General features: G+C 38.4%; 1 protein-coding gene across 7 annotated transcripts in view; it reads right to left on the reverse strand.

Moving 5' to 3' along the window:
* Nucleotides 1–18,505, reverse strand: part of specc1 (sperm antigen with calponin homology and coiled-coil domains 1) — a 60,590-nt gene that overhangs the window by 40,976 nt on the left and 1,109 nt on the right. The window contains exons 1-3 of one of the 7 annotated variants that reach the window (XM_042008096.1): nucleotides 17,195–17,262; nucleotides 6,069–6,242; nucleotides 5,796–5,931 (exon numbers count right to left, since the gene is read on the reverse strand). In XM_042008096.1, coding sequence (XP_041864030.1) covers nucleotides 5,796–5,931; nucleotides 6,069–6,224 — 292 coding nt within the window. In that variant the 5' untranslated portion in view covers nucleotides 6,225–6,242; nucleotides 17,195–17,262. Of the gene's footprint in view, nucleotides 1–180; nucleotides 588–5,795; nucleotides 5,932–6,068; nucleotides 6,243–6,747; nucleotides 6,814–10,413; nucleotides 10,539–15,030; nucleotides 15,056–15,150; nucleotides 15,170–17,194; nucleotides 17,263–18,505 lie in introns of those variants that run through there. The other 6 variants (XM_042008098.1, XM_042008099.1, XM_042008095.1 and 3 more) reach the window with 6 other exon arrangements.

Raw genomic sequence — 18,505 nt, forward strand, 5'->3', positions numbered from 1 at the left:
GTCAGAAACCATTAATCAGGACTTGTTCTCAGAGATGTACTCAGAAATGACATGTTAGGAGATTAGCTCATATCTGTTGCATTTTGCAAATGTCTGTCTTTGTTCTTTACATGAACAGAGAAAGATGGACAGAGAGAGAGATAAGAGATGCTGAGCCAAATCACATTACAAGATCCAGACCTGACTCCGTTTCCTCCTGTCTCCCTGCCTGGTTCCCCATGTTGCTCCGCTCTGCGAGTCCCACGCTTTACACCAGAGCAGACTAATCCAAGAATCCGTGACTGCAGGGCAGAAGTCTGTGTGTTCGTGTCAGGATTATTGTTTCTGCTCGGCACCCACGGTCACCACTGGTCAGGAGAAGCCATAAAAGATGTAAATTTCTTCTATTCTTCGCTCCCTCTGGTCCTCATTTCTCCTCTCCACGTCTACCAAGGATTGTGTAAGTGTGTGTGGGCATGTGTGAGACAGGCTGTGTGTCCTGTCAGTGAGTGAATGGGAATGTGTGTGTGAATGTGTTTGTCCTCCAGGATGGTGACAGTATGTCACACTGGCAAGCGGCCGGCCAGGCAGCTCTGTGTGCACTTCATTATTGCTGTGATGACTGGAATCGGCTCAGAGGAGGAGTGGTTTTCTGTGCCACGCACAACATTAACATATCCTCCTCCCACTGCTGTCAGCCAGTTTACTCTCACCAATACCAGTTAAACAATGTTCAGATGATCCACCCCTCTCTCTATGTTACTAAAAGGAGAAGTATTAGAGAGAAGACAGACGGGAAGGAAGCAGACGGTGACAGTCCAGCTCATACCCTTTGTTTTCAAGTGAGCTTGTAGCCACCCTCCTCCCCCCAACCCCTGATACAACAGACCTGTGATGTCCCAGCAGAAGTCCTCATAAATAAAGAGATGTCGGTCTGTGGGATAAGAGCCCACCCCAGTACTAATATTTTCCCAACAGCGCAACCGGCAGGGAACAGCAGCATGAGTGCATCTGTGGGCCCCCTTACATGTGTGTAAAGATGGAGGGTGGTTTAGGACATTTGGTGGAATTCTGAGATACTAGTAAGATATAGGCTTGTTTTTCTCTTTTCTCCTTCACAATGTATGCATTCTTTAAATATTCATAACAGCTGGAGGTGCATGGACGAGCACATTTGGAATGACATGTCTTACAGTTTAATTAATCTATGTGTAACTTTTTCAAGAAACTTGCCATAAAAGTGTCCCCATAACCAAAACACACAATGCTAACATTATTTTAAATATATTTCAATTAGCTGTAATCCAATCACATTTTTTTTCACAAATCTGAGGAGAACTCTTAAACAAGTTTAGACTTCAGCCGTGTATTTGTGAAAGTTTGCCTTGATTTGATGGTTGAAAAAAACAATTCCTGACAAAAAGTACAATATGTATGAAACTGATAATAAATTAAAGTTCATCTTAACTGCATCATCATTTTTAAGGCCATATGTGAGATAGATGAGCCCTAAATAGGATGAGCATCTCTGGTGGAAAAGCTAAGGGTTTTCAGTTTATCTCCTCCATGTTCACAGCTGCAGCAAGTCATGAAAATTAAATGGTTGGGGGAATAATAATGCAAAGGGTTTTAACATTATTGAAGTGTTTTTTTACATCCATTTGTTTAAACAAAAAAACTTTAAGCTCTGGCCACAAAAGCCTTTTAAAAACCTTTATAGTTGCAAGGAAAGTCTAGTTTTCTACAGAATTCTGCTCACAACAGACTGAATATGAATCCCTTTTTATACAATATTGCACATGGCTTTTTTCTGGCCTTTTATAAATCTTATGGCTGACAAGTTGTGGGGCAGGTACTGCTTCCTCTCTCAGAATTCTCCTCTCTTCTTGTCTTGGAACAGAGCACTTGGTAAACAAACATACCTCTAATCCATCTAAGAATGTTCTCTTCACCACAGGACATCCATCTCTGCGGGCCCAACTGACCCATTTCAAGATCTGCCAAGACAATTCCTCTCTGTCTTGTATCTTCCAGGGACCAGCTGGGGTCACAAACTCTTCAACTTCATGCCAAAACTCCAGTCAGAAAAGGGCCAGGTGTGTTGTATGAGCTGATTTCAGCGGCAGTGAAAAAATGTTAATTCCTAAATTTGAAGAAAACCCCTTGCATGTTTTATTATGAGTAGGAGGCAAGTTATTCCCTTTTTACACTGGTTAAAATATTATTATAAATGGGAATCGCTATAAACAGAGGGTATTATAAATCATACTATAAATTCTATTAATTAAAAAAATGAGATACATGTTGTTTTCTTGTCCATCTACATCTGCAAGCTTTTATGTCTTTTTACTTCCTGGTTAAAAGAAGTGGAGGTTGGGTCTTTGCAGGTTTAGCACTTATAAACGCTGAGGTGTCTCAGTGGACTGATTGATATTTGATTCATTTATTTGACAGATTTGAGGATCTCTCGTTCTGCCTCTCTCACACTGACAAACAAAGACAGACAGATGCCCCACTGGGACCACATGGTACTATCTGTTGGATGGGCTGTCCATAGTAAAATGCCCATTTTTAAGGTAATATAATATTTGAAGCACCCTTCAGACGCCCTGCTTTGCACATTTTTAACCAAGACCATACAGACGTCTTCCCCTTCTGACAGTATATTGATGCTATGAGGAAATGATACAAGCTTTAGCTCATCAGTAGGGATGAGAAGGCCAAAGTCCATCCAGGATGGAGAGCAACTGTTATATCTGGCAGACAATATAAAAAGACCTCTACTTCATCACTTGCTGATAGAGCAGGGGTTGGAAGCATATTAAAAGAATGTCCTGTGCTTGACTCATGGGTATTCAAGAAATAAAAGAGAAAAAATAAATCTAGTTTACTGTCATTTATCAGCTTTTTGATCAGACAAGCGTATGACAGAAAATAATCCAGAACACCACTAAGCATCTTTCACTAGTGGAAATCATGAAATCAAAACTTTATTATTATTTTACTACAGTATGTAACAACGTAGGAAGTGCTACATGGCTCTTCCTACCAGGTTAAAACAAGATTGTTTTATCCTAGCAAATATAACTTTACTTCAACTTTACTACAACATGAATATGAAATACAGTATAATGAAATGTTAGAGAGCATCAAGGCTTTGCTGGTTCTAATAAACTTTTAGATCACTGGTGCATCTAAAAACTCTGCAGTGTTTTATGACTGACAGAATATTGAAGTTTTAGTAGAGGTGGATGCAAGCTGAAGCAGTGCTATCTGAATATGAGCTACTGTATGACTCTGGTTAACTAGAACTAACATCCAAATAATTCACTGAGGTACTCCTTTGTTTAACTCCAATCCCACAAGCATCACTGATCAGTAAAAACACAAAAGGTGAAGCACTCATCAATGGAGAACCAATTTATAGAGTTACACCCTGGAGTCATCTTCACCAGCTTGTTATTTATAGAACAGGGAACTTAATTTCCTTCTGTCTTTTATCCTTGCATGTTTCACAGGACCTCCTCCCTGAGTGAAAGCTTTACTGAATAATTGATGAAGTGTTTTAAATAAGTCATCAAGTTGGGGCTGCGTTTTAACCCATTGTCTGACAGAATGGTAGAGTTGGTAACGTGCCAGCTGAGATATGAACAATGCACCATTAGCAAAAATAACAATTTAGACTCATTAATACGGCATGCTGTGAGGAGAAGCAAGGGTGGGGTCAGAAGCAAGGGTGGGGTCAGAGTGTACGTCAAAGGAGCATTTTCATCCAAAAGAGCCAAGAAAGTCTTGGCAGCATTTTGTCAGTGTCTACTGCTTCTAATGCTATATATACGCTGGAATATGTTTGAATCCAACCTGACATTTCCGATATGATCAAAGAAAGCCACCACAATTTCACATTTTTATCCTTTTTTATAAAATTTCTACGTTTTCTTTTTAACTGAAAGTAAATAATTTTTAGACAGATGTTTTTCTGCCCTTTAACAATAAATGACAGAAAACACTGAAGACATTTCAAACTGTTTATATCCCAAAGCGTCCAAAATACCAAAGAGCAGCACCTCGATTTATATTCTAATCGTAGCATTTCCCCTGTGTGAATATTTCTGACTCCCTGACTTGGTATTTAAAACACATGGTTCACACATGGCTAACCATCGCCACTCTTTCAGGTGTCAGATTTGATTTTCCACTAAATTTTTAGCTTCCTTTTGAGACCTGCTTGACATATCCACTCACTGTCGGACTTCATATGTCTCGATGTGCACTTGGTGCCCAAACCCAGGTGCATGACGACACAGTTGGCCTGAGGGGAATTACAAAGCAAAAAGCATCCACCCTCTTTATAACTGTCAGAAAATTGTTCCAGAGGTTAGAATATGCCAGTGAATTCTGTATTTATTACACTGATTCCTTAAGAACTGTGTATTTGTAAATATTAAGTGATTGACTGTAAACTGAGTTAAACTGTAAATTTCTGGCCACAGTAGAAAAAATAAAGCCATCTAGTTTCTGCAAGCTAATAAGCAGGGAAGAGAATGCATTTTTCTTTGGAAAGATTGTTTTTTTATTGCATTGATGCTATACTGCAAACTCCAAGCAAAATGCATTATTATTTTAAGGATTTTTCTTTTCTTTTCTGGCCTTAACTTCGGTTGGCTACTAGAGGTTTCTTTGCAAAACTAAGCCAGACAGAAAATGTGAAAAATAATTAATTTATCATGAATTGCACAAAGCGGGAATTCATTCTTGTCCTTGGGTGTGAAAACCAAACCTTGGTTAATTAGAGCCTAATCTAGCAAAAGCTGATGATAGCCTAATTGTTGTTGAAAGAACCAAGAGCCTAACTTGGCCGCGATTTCTCAGCTATTCTGGTTTCTTTTCCTTGTCATGGAGAATTAAATTATCTCCGCTTCAACACAAGAACTCTTTGAAGAGGAAAATCACCAGAGCAAGAGCTTCTGCACACAGGGTGGATCAGTCACCAAAGCAAAGAGCTATTTCCCACACCGAGAACTGTTTGACAGTGTGCTGTAAACAGCATTAATTACTACAAACAAATCCCTGTCATTACCAGCTGCCATATTTATCGTTCGTGTTTCACGTTTTGTTATCAGGTGTATTTGTTACTGCCCTTCTTTATCATTTAGAAAGTATTTTACTAACCAGAAAAGCTGTTCAAATTAAATAAGTGGTCCAGTAAAAGGAGGTAACACAACTAGTGTTAATGAATTAATGACCCAAATTAGCATATAAATGAATAATGAAGACAAGCTTTCATTAAAAAACCCACTGATTTACTATTAATCATGTCCACACTCATATTTGTTAAACGGCATGACAGCCGTCATGTTTTCAGTGAAGCAGGTTATGGTAAATTTTACTCTTTGTCACAGTCCTTCAAAGCTTTCAGCTGACTTCATCATTAAATTAATTATGTCTAAATTCAAAAGAACACAGTGTGCATTTATACACTCACACACAAACACATTAGACTGCCACCTTTGTGAATTAAAAAAGAAATCTTCATCCCTTAACCATCAGCACCATAAACAAACAAAAGACATAGAAACAGGGAGAAAACTAATAAATGGAAGAATTTCACCAGACTTCAGTCACTATCAGCACCTGTGAGCTCTAAGCAGAAACCTTCATGGTGCACTGGGGCCATCTAGTGGCTGCACATGGTTAGTTCAACAACTAACAAAATATGGACCACATCCATGGTTTGGATTTGTTTTAAATAAATAAATGATTAATAAACTAAATATTTTAGCTGAAACTATCTGTAAAGGGCAGTAGTCCCCTACCTGACAGGGTTCGACTGCGGGCCTCTGTGAGATCTGAAATGGCTCCAGTAGTTACAGTCTTCTTCATCCGGGAGCCAGAGGCAGCAGCTCCCAGTACGGGCTTTGTCAAGGCATCATCACTGCTGGCTCTTTTCAGCTGGAAGCATATCAACTCTTAGTACCAGCAACTAAGATCTGATTATATTCTAACAACCTTTGAAGGATTTTAATATTTATTCAGGGTGAAAGTTTTCACCATGTTGGTAAACTGATTGCAGTGGGCTTGTAATTTACCTTGCTGAGGCGCTGCTCTGACCCTAACATGCTGGATGATCTGGTGGTCTTCATGACTGTGGAAGTGGAGGAAGGGGAAGCCAAGGAGGTCTGCCGTGCCCGCTCCTGGAGCCCCGGCTTGGCCAGCCCTACCTTGGTGGCTCCCGCTTTAAGCATGATTGCGTGTCAGCAAACCTAAGAAAAGCACAGAGTGGAGAAGAACTTGTTAAATAAAGTTATTCACTTTTGTAACATTATTTTCTCTTGAAATAAAAGCATTTATATTTGTCTGTGTCTAAACTACAGTAGGCAGATTTTCCCATATCAGTGTTCAGAACTCTACTTAAGTTCTTTAGCTGATATATTTACACCTAAAGTCTCCAGTTAGATCTAATCACATGATTTTAAATGAGCTTCATAAAACATTCTGAACAACAGGGACATTAAAAAAATAAATAAATAAATAAAAAAGCAGATGGTATGGCTTTTGATATATCAATGCATGCATTGTCTAACTTTATATTTAGCCTCATCTACTATAAACAAAACTACAAATAATAATGCAATAACATTTTCAGAAGCTATAGATAAAGAAACATTAAATTCCCACCTGTGTACCACAGCTGTATAAAACCTAAAAAAGTAAAAACTTGAAGCAGATTTGCTTCCGGTTAATAAGAAAGCTGTATTGTATTAGTACCATTTGGTGGTATTTATTATTGTTCCAAAATACACAAGACAGGAGCCGCAGTAAGGTCCGCTTAGGTTATTCCAGTAGCAACACCATTTAACCACTTCCTGTAAAAGGAAAGAAAAAAGAAAAAAGTCTCTTATCTAATTTACTCAACCTAGTGGCAGTGAACAAAACTCAACCCAATCTCCACACATCTAGTAGGAGGTATGTACAGGGCTACAGCTATAACTGCCATTTCTGTATAGGAAATATTGTTAAAAAGCAGCACAATAGAGGGTTTGTTTTTCCAGCTCAAACAGGAGGTGGCCAGTGTGACTGTTAAGAGCTTGCATTTGATGTCCAGAGGGAAAAGCACTCATCTGAGCAAAAACCAGCTAAATGAAACAAAGGGAGGTAGGAGTGTGCTTAAGCCCGAAGTATCTACTGGTGAAGAGCTCTGTAGCTCTCTGGGGAGAAGCCAAGCTATTGATCCTGGCTGAGACAACACAATCTCCTCTGCTTCTGAGACATACTGGATTGTTAATGAGGATTTCCTCTAGTCTCTGCTCACATGAACATAAGTTATACTAAGGCAGGCCAGTTAGGAAGCTGACCATAGAAGATGATAGAACTGAAGCAAAATATATTTTGTAACAAACACCTTGAAGCTATTGATGGTACTGCACTTAGATTCCCTTCACTAATGGCACTGGATGGCAGCTTTCCATCTTTTATATACAGCATACGGGAATAAGAGAGGGTTGAACGTGTGCTCTAATCACTGTTCCAACAACCAGAAGCTATTTTTATTGCCTTCCCTTCTCTAACATTTAAAATGTTAAATGCAGTGATTGTTGCTCTGATGACTGAGCAGGATAAATAATGCTGCATAAGCAGACCTACAGGTTATCTTATGATGAATAATTTTAGCACTGTGGGCATTAACAGAGGCGAGGGGATCCACATCAATAACATGTTGCAACCAGAGGTCATTGTAGTTCACATTACACTTCAGTGTTATTAAAGAAGGTTTGTGGGTGCTTAGGGACTTATCTGATTTTTAACATATTAGACGCACTTTCCTCTTTGCTTGTGTGAGAGCATGTGTTGCCCTTCTGGTCCATCATATGATACTTAAGGTCTCTCCAGGCAATATCCTGTGACTAACTCCTGCCTGGCCTTGGACTCACTTCTCAGCTGTGATGTCTTACCTCAGATCAGTTTACATTGCTGTGGCACAAGTTACTGCAAAGCAAAACATTGACCTGGTTTGCAACCTGCTTTGATTTCAACATATTGAGGATGTCCCAAATTAGACTTGTTTAATTTAGTTATTTATATGTTTATTTATTAAAAACAGGAACTTAAAAGAAAAAAAAACTGAATGTGCGAAAATTTGGGCTCGTAAAATGCAAGTAGCTAATACACTTTGGTTTCACCTTCCACAGCCACTGCAGAACTTAATTCTGCAAGTACGACCTTGCTGTATTCCTCTGCAGAGATATGATTCTCAGGAGCTAAAACCATGTCCTACTTAGTTAAAATGGCCTAGATGTGAAACCCGAATGTCTTTGAGAGACAGACATTGGGACTGTATCTTAAACTTGAACAAGCCCATAAAAACAGTTCCACTTGCAAAGATGACAGAAATGCATTGACCTTGACAAAGCTACTGCTTGCACAATCTCACAAAACACATGTAAGATGAAGACATTGTGACTTAAACATGCCCGATAGAAGGATAATCATGTATCTTGCTCTAAAATGACCAACCTTAGAAAACCAAATGCGTAATGAATAGATGGTCATTTACCATAATTACATTGCTTACAAAAATAGAACAATAAAAGTTGAGGCTGAATACGGGACGAAGTGGTAGAGTTGCTGAAAAAAACGTGATCTGACTGTTGTTGCTGGAATAAACTGCTGAGAAGAGATAAGAAAACACCAGAAGCTGGGCTAACGGACGGCACTTATCAATTTGGACCCAGATAAATAATATTTTATACATAATCTTAACTTTAAAGGCCATGTGCTGTAATAAAACTCCAAAATCAACATTGATAAATAATTTAAACAGATCAGGTTGAGATATACAAATCGGTCAACAAACCTGACAAATTAAAACCCAACAATGCAATATTATTACTTAATTCACATATGGATATATTAAATGCAAGACACAATAATTTCTACAACTCCACATTATTTTTGGTGTATTTATCAAGTGTTATTTGCATGATTTTTTGTTGAGAACTGAATGCAGTCATCTGCAGGTGCAGCCCACAGCAGAACTACTGATCAACAAAAAGACTAACTGTGAATAATTACCATATACACACCCACGTTAGTTTAACAGCTATGCAGGAAATAACATTTGCACGTACATATTCATTGCAAAACGATGTAACGTGCCCAGTACATCTTGTCACAACCATGAAAATCACAGTGAGAAATCTAGTCAACTAATTATGTAAATGTATGTATGTACCTCGTCCATATATAGACAAATATTACCTGTTTGCATATTTCCATAACCCTTCCTCCATAATGCACACTGTGTATGCTTGTACACAGAACAGCAGTTACTGTGGTATATATATATATATATATATATATATATACATACATACATATATATATATATATTTGTATTTCTATTTAATATTTCTATTTGATATTTTCTTAATCTGCTTCTCGTACTCTGTTTTTCTGTAGATGAGCTGTAGTAACACACACATTTCCCGAATTAATAATGTCTTATTGATTGTAAATTCAGAAGCTGCTCACTGCAAATGCTTACAGTTTGTATGTGTGGACAAAATGCACTTTGTCATTAGTAACTACATATTAGTCAATTACAATTTGTAAATTACATTTTGTAGATCTTAAAAAGAAAAAGATCAAAGGGGAAAATTGAAGTCCTGCAAAACAGCAACTGCTAAACTTCCTGTGGTAGTATTTAATTAAACCAACAGTATTCCAGTAGCATGGTCAGAAAAAGAAAGGCATTGCAGAATGCAACTAAAGCTAAGGGATCGTTAACCAATATAGAACAGGCATGAAATGTTTGCTGCAAACTCAACTAATAAACATCCAGTGAGCTCATAACCACGATGAGGACATTTAAAAATACATAGACCCAATCAACGCTACGTTAATGCAACTCTGCATCGTAACTTCCTTCTGAATTCTTTGGTGTTTGCCTTTGTGGTTAGCAGCAAGATTTAAAAAAGCTTAAAAAAAACATAACAATAAAGCATAACATCAGCTTAAACAGGGCCCCCTCTGGTAAGCCACTGTTGTAAAATCTTGTGTAAATACTACCCCCTCTGTAGATTATGGATTGCAAAGTTTAACCTAACCCTCACTTCCCTTTCAGAAAAGAAGTGTGGTGTAGTAGCTGACAAAATCTTTGAGAAACCTGGCTGAAATATCCGCAGCAGATGTTTTCATCCACTTTCTTCCTTACTTACTATTGAAAGTGACTTCAGCTGCTTTTTTGTCAGACTTTTCTGTTCCAATCCACCATTAAGCATTCTCATCAGTCATCAAACGTAAGAAGTCGTGGCACGAGTAAAAACGATGACAGTGATACAGTGATTCAAACTGAGTAATGACAAAGAGATGAGTGTTAATATGCTCAAGAAAAACAGACAGACAAACAGAAAGACAGCACTCCAGTTCACTCACAGGTCTGGTACCAGAACGTATCCTGAAACTTTCTCTCTACCCGATCACTTCTACACTCTGATGAAAATATTTCCGTGTTGACGAGCTATAAAGAGAATCTGAAGGGAAAAACGAAGGGTCAGAAGCAACGGCTGTCTGCATCTATACAGCAGCCAGGATGAGGAAGTACTGCTGGCATCCAACCGCTGTGCTGTTGCCTCTCACACACTCTTTCATACAAAGAAGAGAGCAACAGAAACTCAACTAAGGCATGTTTTCATCCTCTCCCAGTTTTTCCAGAGTTTTGCTTACATGTGATGCCTAGAAGTCAGTTAAGGGAGAAGAGCCCAGAAGGAGGAAGAGATCTCAAACCTGTGACGTGGAACTTTCTGGGCCATTTGAATCAGGATAAGGGTGATGATTTTATTAAGAGTGATCACAAAACTTTAACCACTGACTGAAACTTTTAATGTTTTTTTTTCATTAACAGCATTTTACAGTGGGATGTAGGCTGGTTTCATGTGAGCAGTTTGTTGAAGAAACAACACAAAACAAGTAAACCTGCACTGCCTGAGTGAATAAGTGTGGGCACTGGGTGGGATTCATGTTTTACTCTTTAAAGTAAATTCTCAGAAATGAAATGACATCAATCTAATCTATTTATGATAATGCGTTGATTTCCTGATTTCTACATCAACTCTAGGCTGTGTGGGAGCAAACAGCTGCTAACAACACTGACAAAGCCCATCTGCCTCTCAGAAATGCTCTATATTAAGAGGGCATCTCATTTGTGGATGGGTTGGCATTCAGAATTTTATGTTCTCCCATGCTGGTTTCATTTTGATCCCACAACATATAGCATGCCAAGGCCATGGAGAATGTGGGGGGAAAGTGTAGGGCACTCTGGACTGGGATTAAACAGGATTCAGTTTGTGGCAAGTGGTTAACTGAGGAACTTGATCTGACCACACCCCTACAACCACATGAATTGCCTGTTAAAATGGTGCTGCACAGTTGAGAAAGAGTGCAGATTTCCTTTTAGCCACACATGCTACAGATGGAGATTTCCTGTGAGATTTGACATACACTTTTTGCTTCTTAACTACGTTGTTCTAGATCTCAGTCTATTTAAATGGTGTTGAAGCCCTGCATCATTTTACTGACTGTAAACTACCATGAGTCACAACTGTCTGTAACAGTCTGTAACAGTAATTCAGTGTCTGTTAGAATCATGTGTCTTGAAAAAAAATTACAAACACCAGTTTCACAATTTGAAGCTTATTTGTAGAAATAGTTGACAGTGTTGCCTTTTTCTTTTACGGTCAATTTATGGATGGCTGCAACATTGAACTAATAAGTCTGATGGAAGTTACATTTCAGCAAAACATGACCCATGTTTTCCTCATTGTTACACAAAGAGGTGGAATTTTTCATTCCCCCATCCCATGTATGAACTCTGTGGCCATTCATATAATAAGGTTTTACATATTTGGATATGTATCCAAAGATGTGCTAGAAGTCTGTACATACAGGTCATAGTATTACTAGCTTATTCTTGGAGTACCATAGATATCTACACAAAATAAATAACTTAAAATCTTTTCTCCCTCCTCAATCTGATACTTGTGAAAATCCTTAGCCGAACCCTGTAAGCCTTATCCTATAGGGACCACGAAGTCTGTATAACATTTCACTCTGAATCAACATGGTTTGCTTACCAAGTGACAGATCAATATTACTATCCTCAGAGCTATGCAGATACTTCTGCTGCAAGTGACTGTATGTTGGATAAAAAAGCGTTAACACCTCTTCTTTGCATTCAATTAAGGGTCAAAACCTCCTGCAGAAATTAAAGCAAGCCCACTTAGAGAAGATAAGAATTAGTAAACAGGAAATGCATGGCATGCAAGCATTCAAGCGTCAATAAATAATGAAAGAAAATGAAGCCATATGGTTGGACATTCAATAGGTGAGCTGGCCGTCTGGGGATTCCTGTCACTGTGAGACAAAAGAGGCTGAATGAATGGACCAGTGAGAATCACACTTTAACAGAAACAAGAGCAGAAATTCTGAAGCTTGTACAGTAAGTGCTGCCTGCCTCTCGCTCTCTTACTTCTTCCTTCCTCTGTCCACAGGAAGAAGCACTGTGTCAGACTCTCAGCACAGACACAACATTGTTCTTAGGGGATATGAGAACAAATATAAAAACTGAGCTCAGTCTGTTATTGCGGTGCAAAAGATAGCTGAACCAACTGCAACGAATTGTTGTGCAGAAAATTTGATGTAATACAATTAACCGATTACTGATATTACATTATCATGGCAGCAGCTGGGCTAATGACCATCTGCTCAACCGGGTGGATTCCACATGAATTTACTAGTTTTTTTTCAGTAGATGTTTGATCAAACAAAAAACAGGGAAATTTGTAGACCAAGTTGGCACCTTGAACTTTCTGTCATCTTCCTCAAAACCTTCCTGACGAGTTTTTGCAGCGTTGTTCTCGGGGAACTTTGTTGACATGAAGGGGTGCATGTAGTCTGTACTTGTTAGTGCGGACTGATATATGTCAAGATAACAAGCATTTCTGGATCCACAGTTTGCCAGCAGAACATTGCTCACAACATCATTGTTTTCACCAACTGCCTCTTTCCTGAAGTGCATCCTGCTCCATTTCTACCCCAGATGCACACAGCACACAAACCATTTGTTCCCTTTTTCTTGAAGGAAATTGGATTCATCAGGTCAGATAACCTGTAACTAATACCAGCTCCAAAGCCTATATGCAAATTAAAAGGGCTTAAAATGCTAGACAAGGGTCAACATGGGCAATCTAGCCAGTCTGTGGCTATGCAAGCCGTGATGCCCTGTGTCCTGAAACTTTTCTGTCATTGTAAACATTAAGGTTTTCAATAATTTAACACAATAGCAGCTCTTATTTGGGTTTTAGACCACATAATTCTTCCATTTGCTTTTTTTTCTCAGCAACCAACACTTGAACTTCAAGACCTGAATGCTTATGTACTGCCTAATACATACATATTTCATAAATTAGAGGTAATCATTGTGCTTTGCTTAATTTGACTGGACCAGAGTTCGATTCCCCCAGGGGGCGAATATTAACACCTTCCAGTTGGGTCCATAGGAAGACCCTTAACGCTACTGCCTAACCGCTTTAGATAAAAGCGTCTGCTAAATGCCTGTAATGTAATGTAAAGTTTTATTTGTTGCAGGCTGACCACGTCTGCAGTTTTGAAGCATCTGTACAACACCTGGATGTAGGAAAGCAGTACGTGGAAAATCATTATCTCAGCAAAAGTGAAACAGGAAGTGTGAGATTAGTTTATATCCCATGCTGTGAGACGGTCTCTGTTCTCCCTCCGTGTTCCTCAATTAGTCTGGAAGGATGTGAAACTAGTGCAAAACAGGATGCAAAATGCAGTATTTGGGTAGTTGTGTCTTAGTTCCATAAAAGAAAATACAGCAGCTAATCACTAGTAGCACACTAATTAGAAAAGCTGCTAAATTATTGTCATTTTAATTCTTTGCCAAGAGTTGAGTTAGGAATATTAAAATGTGATTTTTACTGAATGTGTTTGAGACTATAGATTGTATATCTAACTTTTTTTAAGAGTTGAAGTTAATTTTAAATATCTCCAGAAAGTGAGAGGAACCCTACACAGCATCTCACTATTATACAATCGTTTCTCAACCAAGAAACGGGAAAACTACTTCTCAGCATCTGAATATGAAACAGCCATATTCAGACAGAGCAGCTGCTTAAATCAGCAGCTTTTACTTTTAAAAAGAATATTTTAAGAAAACTAAACTGACGAGGAAAGAGCTGAGTTGATGAGTTTCATCAATCTGGACATAGATCAATAGGTTCTGTGGTTCGCCGTTGGGCTTTTAAAGCAGGGGTTCTTAAAACTTCCAGGAGGATCCCAGCTTAGTACTGATGGTAACTTATATTCAAGAGAAGGGAATTTAACGCTCCTCTAAATTTAACTATTTAAGCTTTTGTATTTATACCCTGATTACTAACTTCTTCACGATTTGACAACAAAAATCCTGCTTCTAAAAATGCTTCTAAAATCCAGATTTTGCCCGGAAGCCATGACTACACACAAGTAGGAATACAGCCCTAAACACTTCTAAAAAAAATACTAGCCACAGTACAACTAATGAGCCAAAAACAACGGTTGGTAAAATAATTACAAGGACACATTTATAATAATTTGTGTAATACCTTTTTGTGCTATAATTAAAATCAGCAGCCCACTAAAGACAATGAATAATTAACAGTTAGTGAAATCTCTGAGAGAACTGAGAGAATGTGTAAAAAAAAAATCATAATTTGGTTCTTTACATCAGTACACACTACTTAGTCAAAGCCAAACAAGGAACAAATGATGGCTCAAAAGCATTCAGTCATTCATTACATCTAAAAAACCTTTACACTTGCAGTAGATCCAGTTAGAAGAAGCATAAATAGTTATAATCCTCATGCATATTGCATCTACTTCATTCCCTGTTTCATCGTTCTCAGAGCTAGGTTCCCTTGAGGGCCAAACTTCCTGTACTGCCGATGTCAAAGTTCTTGTCTGATAAACAGTCAGTCTGAGCCACGTTGCACAAACCTCAGCTGCTTTTCAGTCTGCCAAGCTGGCTACATCCCCTGAGTGGGCGGATTCCATAGAAACACTAGCATAGCATCCACAAGGCCTGCGAGGGAATAAAAACAGAGCCACTAAACCGACCTCAGTGATTTTCCACAATGGAACATTATAATATCAGCACCGCGGACTGGACTTGCTGTCCAACCAGAAAAGGAGTGCTCCCTTCTGTATGTCTTTTGAGTCTGTAAGCTGTGCACAGAACTGAGGCATGAGAGCTATTTGATGTGCCCTGTGGGTGTGTTCAGTTTAACTTGTATGGCGACCAAAGGAGATTACAATGCGTGAGACATCTTTTAGATACCAAGCAAACATTTTAATGACCCTTGCCTCCCATGTGTACGTCACACATGCAAACTTGCCTGTCTTGTCTCCTTGGCTGGAATAACTCAGCTACTGTCACCTAAACTTATAATCTGCATTTTTACATGACATTTAGCTTAACAAACCATATCTCTTCTTTACCTCAGATATGATCTAGATGACCCATTTACAGAAACGGTAGCATTCCTTGGAGCCAGTGAGTTGTGCCAGTGAGTGCGATGCTTGTCAAGTATGCAGCCTGTTTGCTGAACGTTTCTCAAGTAAAAACATAGAGGAAAAAGATGCTGATAGCTGCCCTTCTTCATGAACAAACAAACACTTTATAGAGAGAAAACACTGCGTACCAATGCAATGCATTTATCTACTGACCATATGGTGGATGTTTTTCTTTTTTTTTTTTTAAACAAACAAAAATAAATGAATAAATAAATAAATAAAAAAGCATGCTATCCTTGGCAATACAGTCTCCATAGTGGAGGCTGGAAACTGTCTTTTGGCAAGGCCTACTCTTATTATGCAATATAGGAACAATCTGCCACCATGTATTTTGCCAATAATAAAAGTGTTTCTAATTATTTAACTAACTTAATATCATTCTAATATGAAGTCTTGCTCTGATCAGTCCATCCTCTCTTGCCTTCTATATCAAAGCCTCCCACACTGCAGTAAAGGACATGCCGGTCCAACGATATGCAGACCACATCTTGCCTTTTGAAGACAGATAACAACTCTTTCTTCTCAGATCACACTGAGTGCCTGTCTGAATGTATGTGTATGTGTATGCATGCGTGACTGTACAAGAACAAACTGACTCACCACGCCAAGCAGTGAATTACCAGCCCATATTAGTATTTTCTTAAGATCTTTAAAATTGATATTATTCATATTCATACAAATAAGAGGACTGCACTGAGGATAATAAGGATGCTCTGAAAGACTGACCTTTGAGCACAAAGATGTGGTCAAACCTATTATGCATCCAGGAAGTATGAAAAGTATTCCTTACTCATCAAATATAAAGTTAAGTAAGTCAGGAATCATTAACTATACCTAGAGAAGCCTCTATATTCTACTCACTTTGCACCAATACACAGATTATGGTCACTATTTGTATTTAAATCTTTTAAAATGATTGAGACCTAGTTTCAAAATGTTTGCTTGCATCTTACATAACACCTTATACTGATCCTAATGACTTCATGGTTTGTTACCTGATAACAAATGCATGGAAAACTGTTGCTATGGTGATTCATCTGTGAACTTGTACACAGCTTGTCCCCATACAAAGACTCCAGGTTGCCATTTATTTAGGCTTAAGCATGTTTATAGATTAGGCTCATCACAAATAAAGTTTAAACAAAGACTGCTGTTTAGTCAAACCAACATCTGGATGAATTAACACTTGGAGGGAAATTACATTGTTAACAGACAGAGAGTTTAAAGGGGTTACTTTGGACTTCAAACTGCTTCATATTTCTATCAACTCATTGCAGCATAAATTTACCAAAGAAACAAAATTATATAGTCAATCTGGGCTGATTAGTTTTAAGTGTCTGTAATCACAAAAAAGAATTATTTCCAGTTACACTGGAGGTGTGGACAGTGTGTTTGCAAATGAGAAACCAAGACTAATGTCTTAAATGTTACATTAAGTCAGCGGGTTTTCCAGAAATCATAGAGGACCACTCCATTCTTACCACAGCTAGACAAGGTCACTGCAAATAGAGTTACATAATCCCCCAACTCTGACTCAGTTCATTTATCAGCAACTGAGATTGGATGAAGAACTTAATTTCTCACTCACCATCAATTAGCAGTGCCATCGACGTATGTGAATCTAGGACAGCGGGGCTGGTGAGGGATATTTCTGAGAGTCTGAAGCAGCACTGAGAGCGGACCTTGAATTCCTCTCAGTACGTCACATATTCACACACACTGAAATTCTTCCCATAGAGCAGAGCAGTCAAGGAGATCACAAGATATAATTTTCTGTGTAACAAACCAAGCCATTACACCTCTGCACAACAAATGTGTAATACTCTCCACATCACCAGTGGCTAAAAATAGTACACTAACAACAGGAACTGTAGAATAATGAGGTGAATTGGTGATGAAAAAAAGCTTTAGAGAAATTGAGGAAGATCCACTGCTTTAGGCTTTATGGCATGAGTAACTCCAACAATGACAAAAACAAAGCCATTGATTAATAATAAGATGGCAAATTCTGCAGCTCCGTTAAAAATTTCCTTTACATCTTTGGTGCAAACAGACAGGTAAAGCACAGAATTCCTTTTCCAATGATAAGGAATAACAATGGGGTGTAGCTACTTTAGTCTGTGTCAGAGTCTGATTGTCCACCATTACAAAACCATATGACTTTCATAACTTGGGCTCTTTGTACAACAGTACGCTATAAACACAGCCTTGGAAACTAAGACATATTTTCAGCTATTTTCTCTTTTTTGGTGGTTAACCATGGGGGGAGCAGAAGCTATAATTACCTACAAATAAAATTCCACATTAACTGGGTCACAAATAAGTGGCACTCATATTTTAACTCTCTTTTCTCCTAGGACGATCAAAGACAACAGAAGAAAATGAAAGCTGTCATTTGTTGGCCATTTGGTTTCTGAAAGAGTCATGCATGTCTCACTCCAGGGCCAGTTTCTTAACACCAGACTTCGGCATGAGCTCCGCAGTTAGAACATTTTACAACTTAACTTTTTATCATTAAATGGCACGTCCAATTATGCTGCACAGCATTTCTCACTCCAATGCTTTTATTCAAGCATCTGTATCTTAAAAGATTATGTAATTCTGGGACAGTTTAATGTTGTAGTTTACAAGAAGATTTGATATACATGACAAGAGTAGAAGTGCACACTGCAGCTTATATAGGCCAGTCTGCCATAATTATGCATTTAAGGACAAATAAAGAAAAAACTTTCAGAATTAGCTGCACTAAACACTGCCTTGTTTGACTACCTAACAAGGAAAATAGTTAATCAGGGTCGAAAGGCAGACTGATCATGTGAAAAGAAACAGCTTAAAGCACACTGAGACGGATCTGAAGGCAGCAAAACAAGACATTTACATCAAGTACAGCTAATTCTAT

Source organism: Melanotaenia boesemani, chromosome 15 (genome assembly GCF_017639745.1).
Source record: "Melanotaenia boesemani isolate fMelBoe1 chromosome 15, fMelBoe1.pri, whole genome shotgun sequence".
NCBI lineage: Eukaryota > Metazoa > Chordata > Actinopteri > Atheriniformes > Melanotaeniidae > Melanotaenia > Melanotaenia boesemani.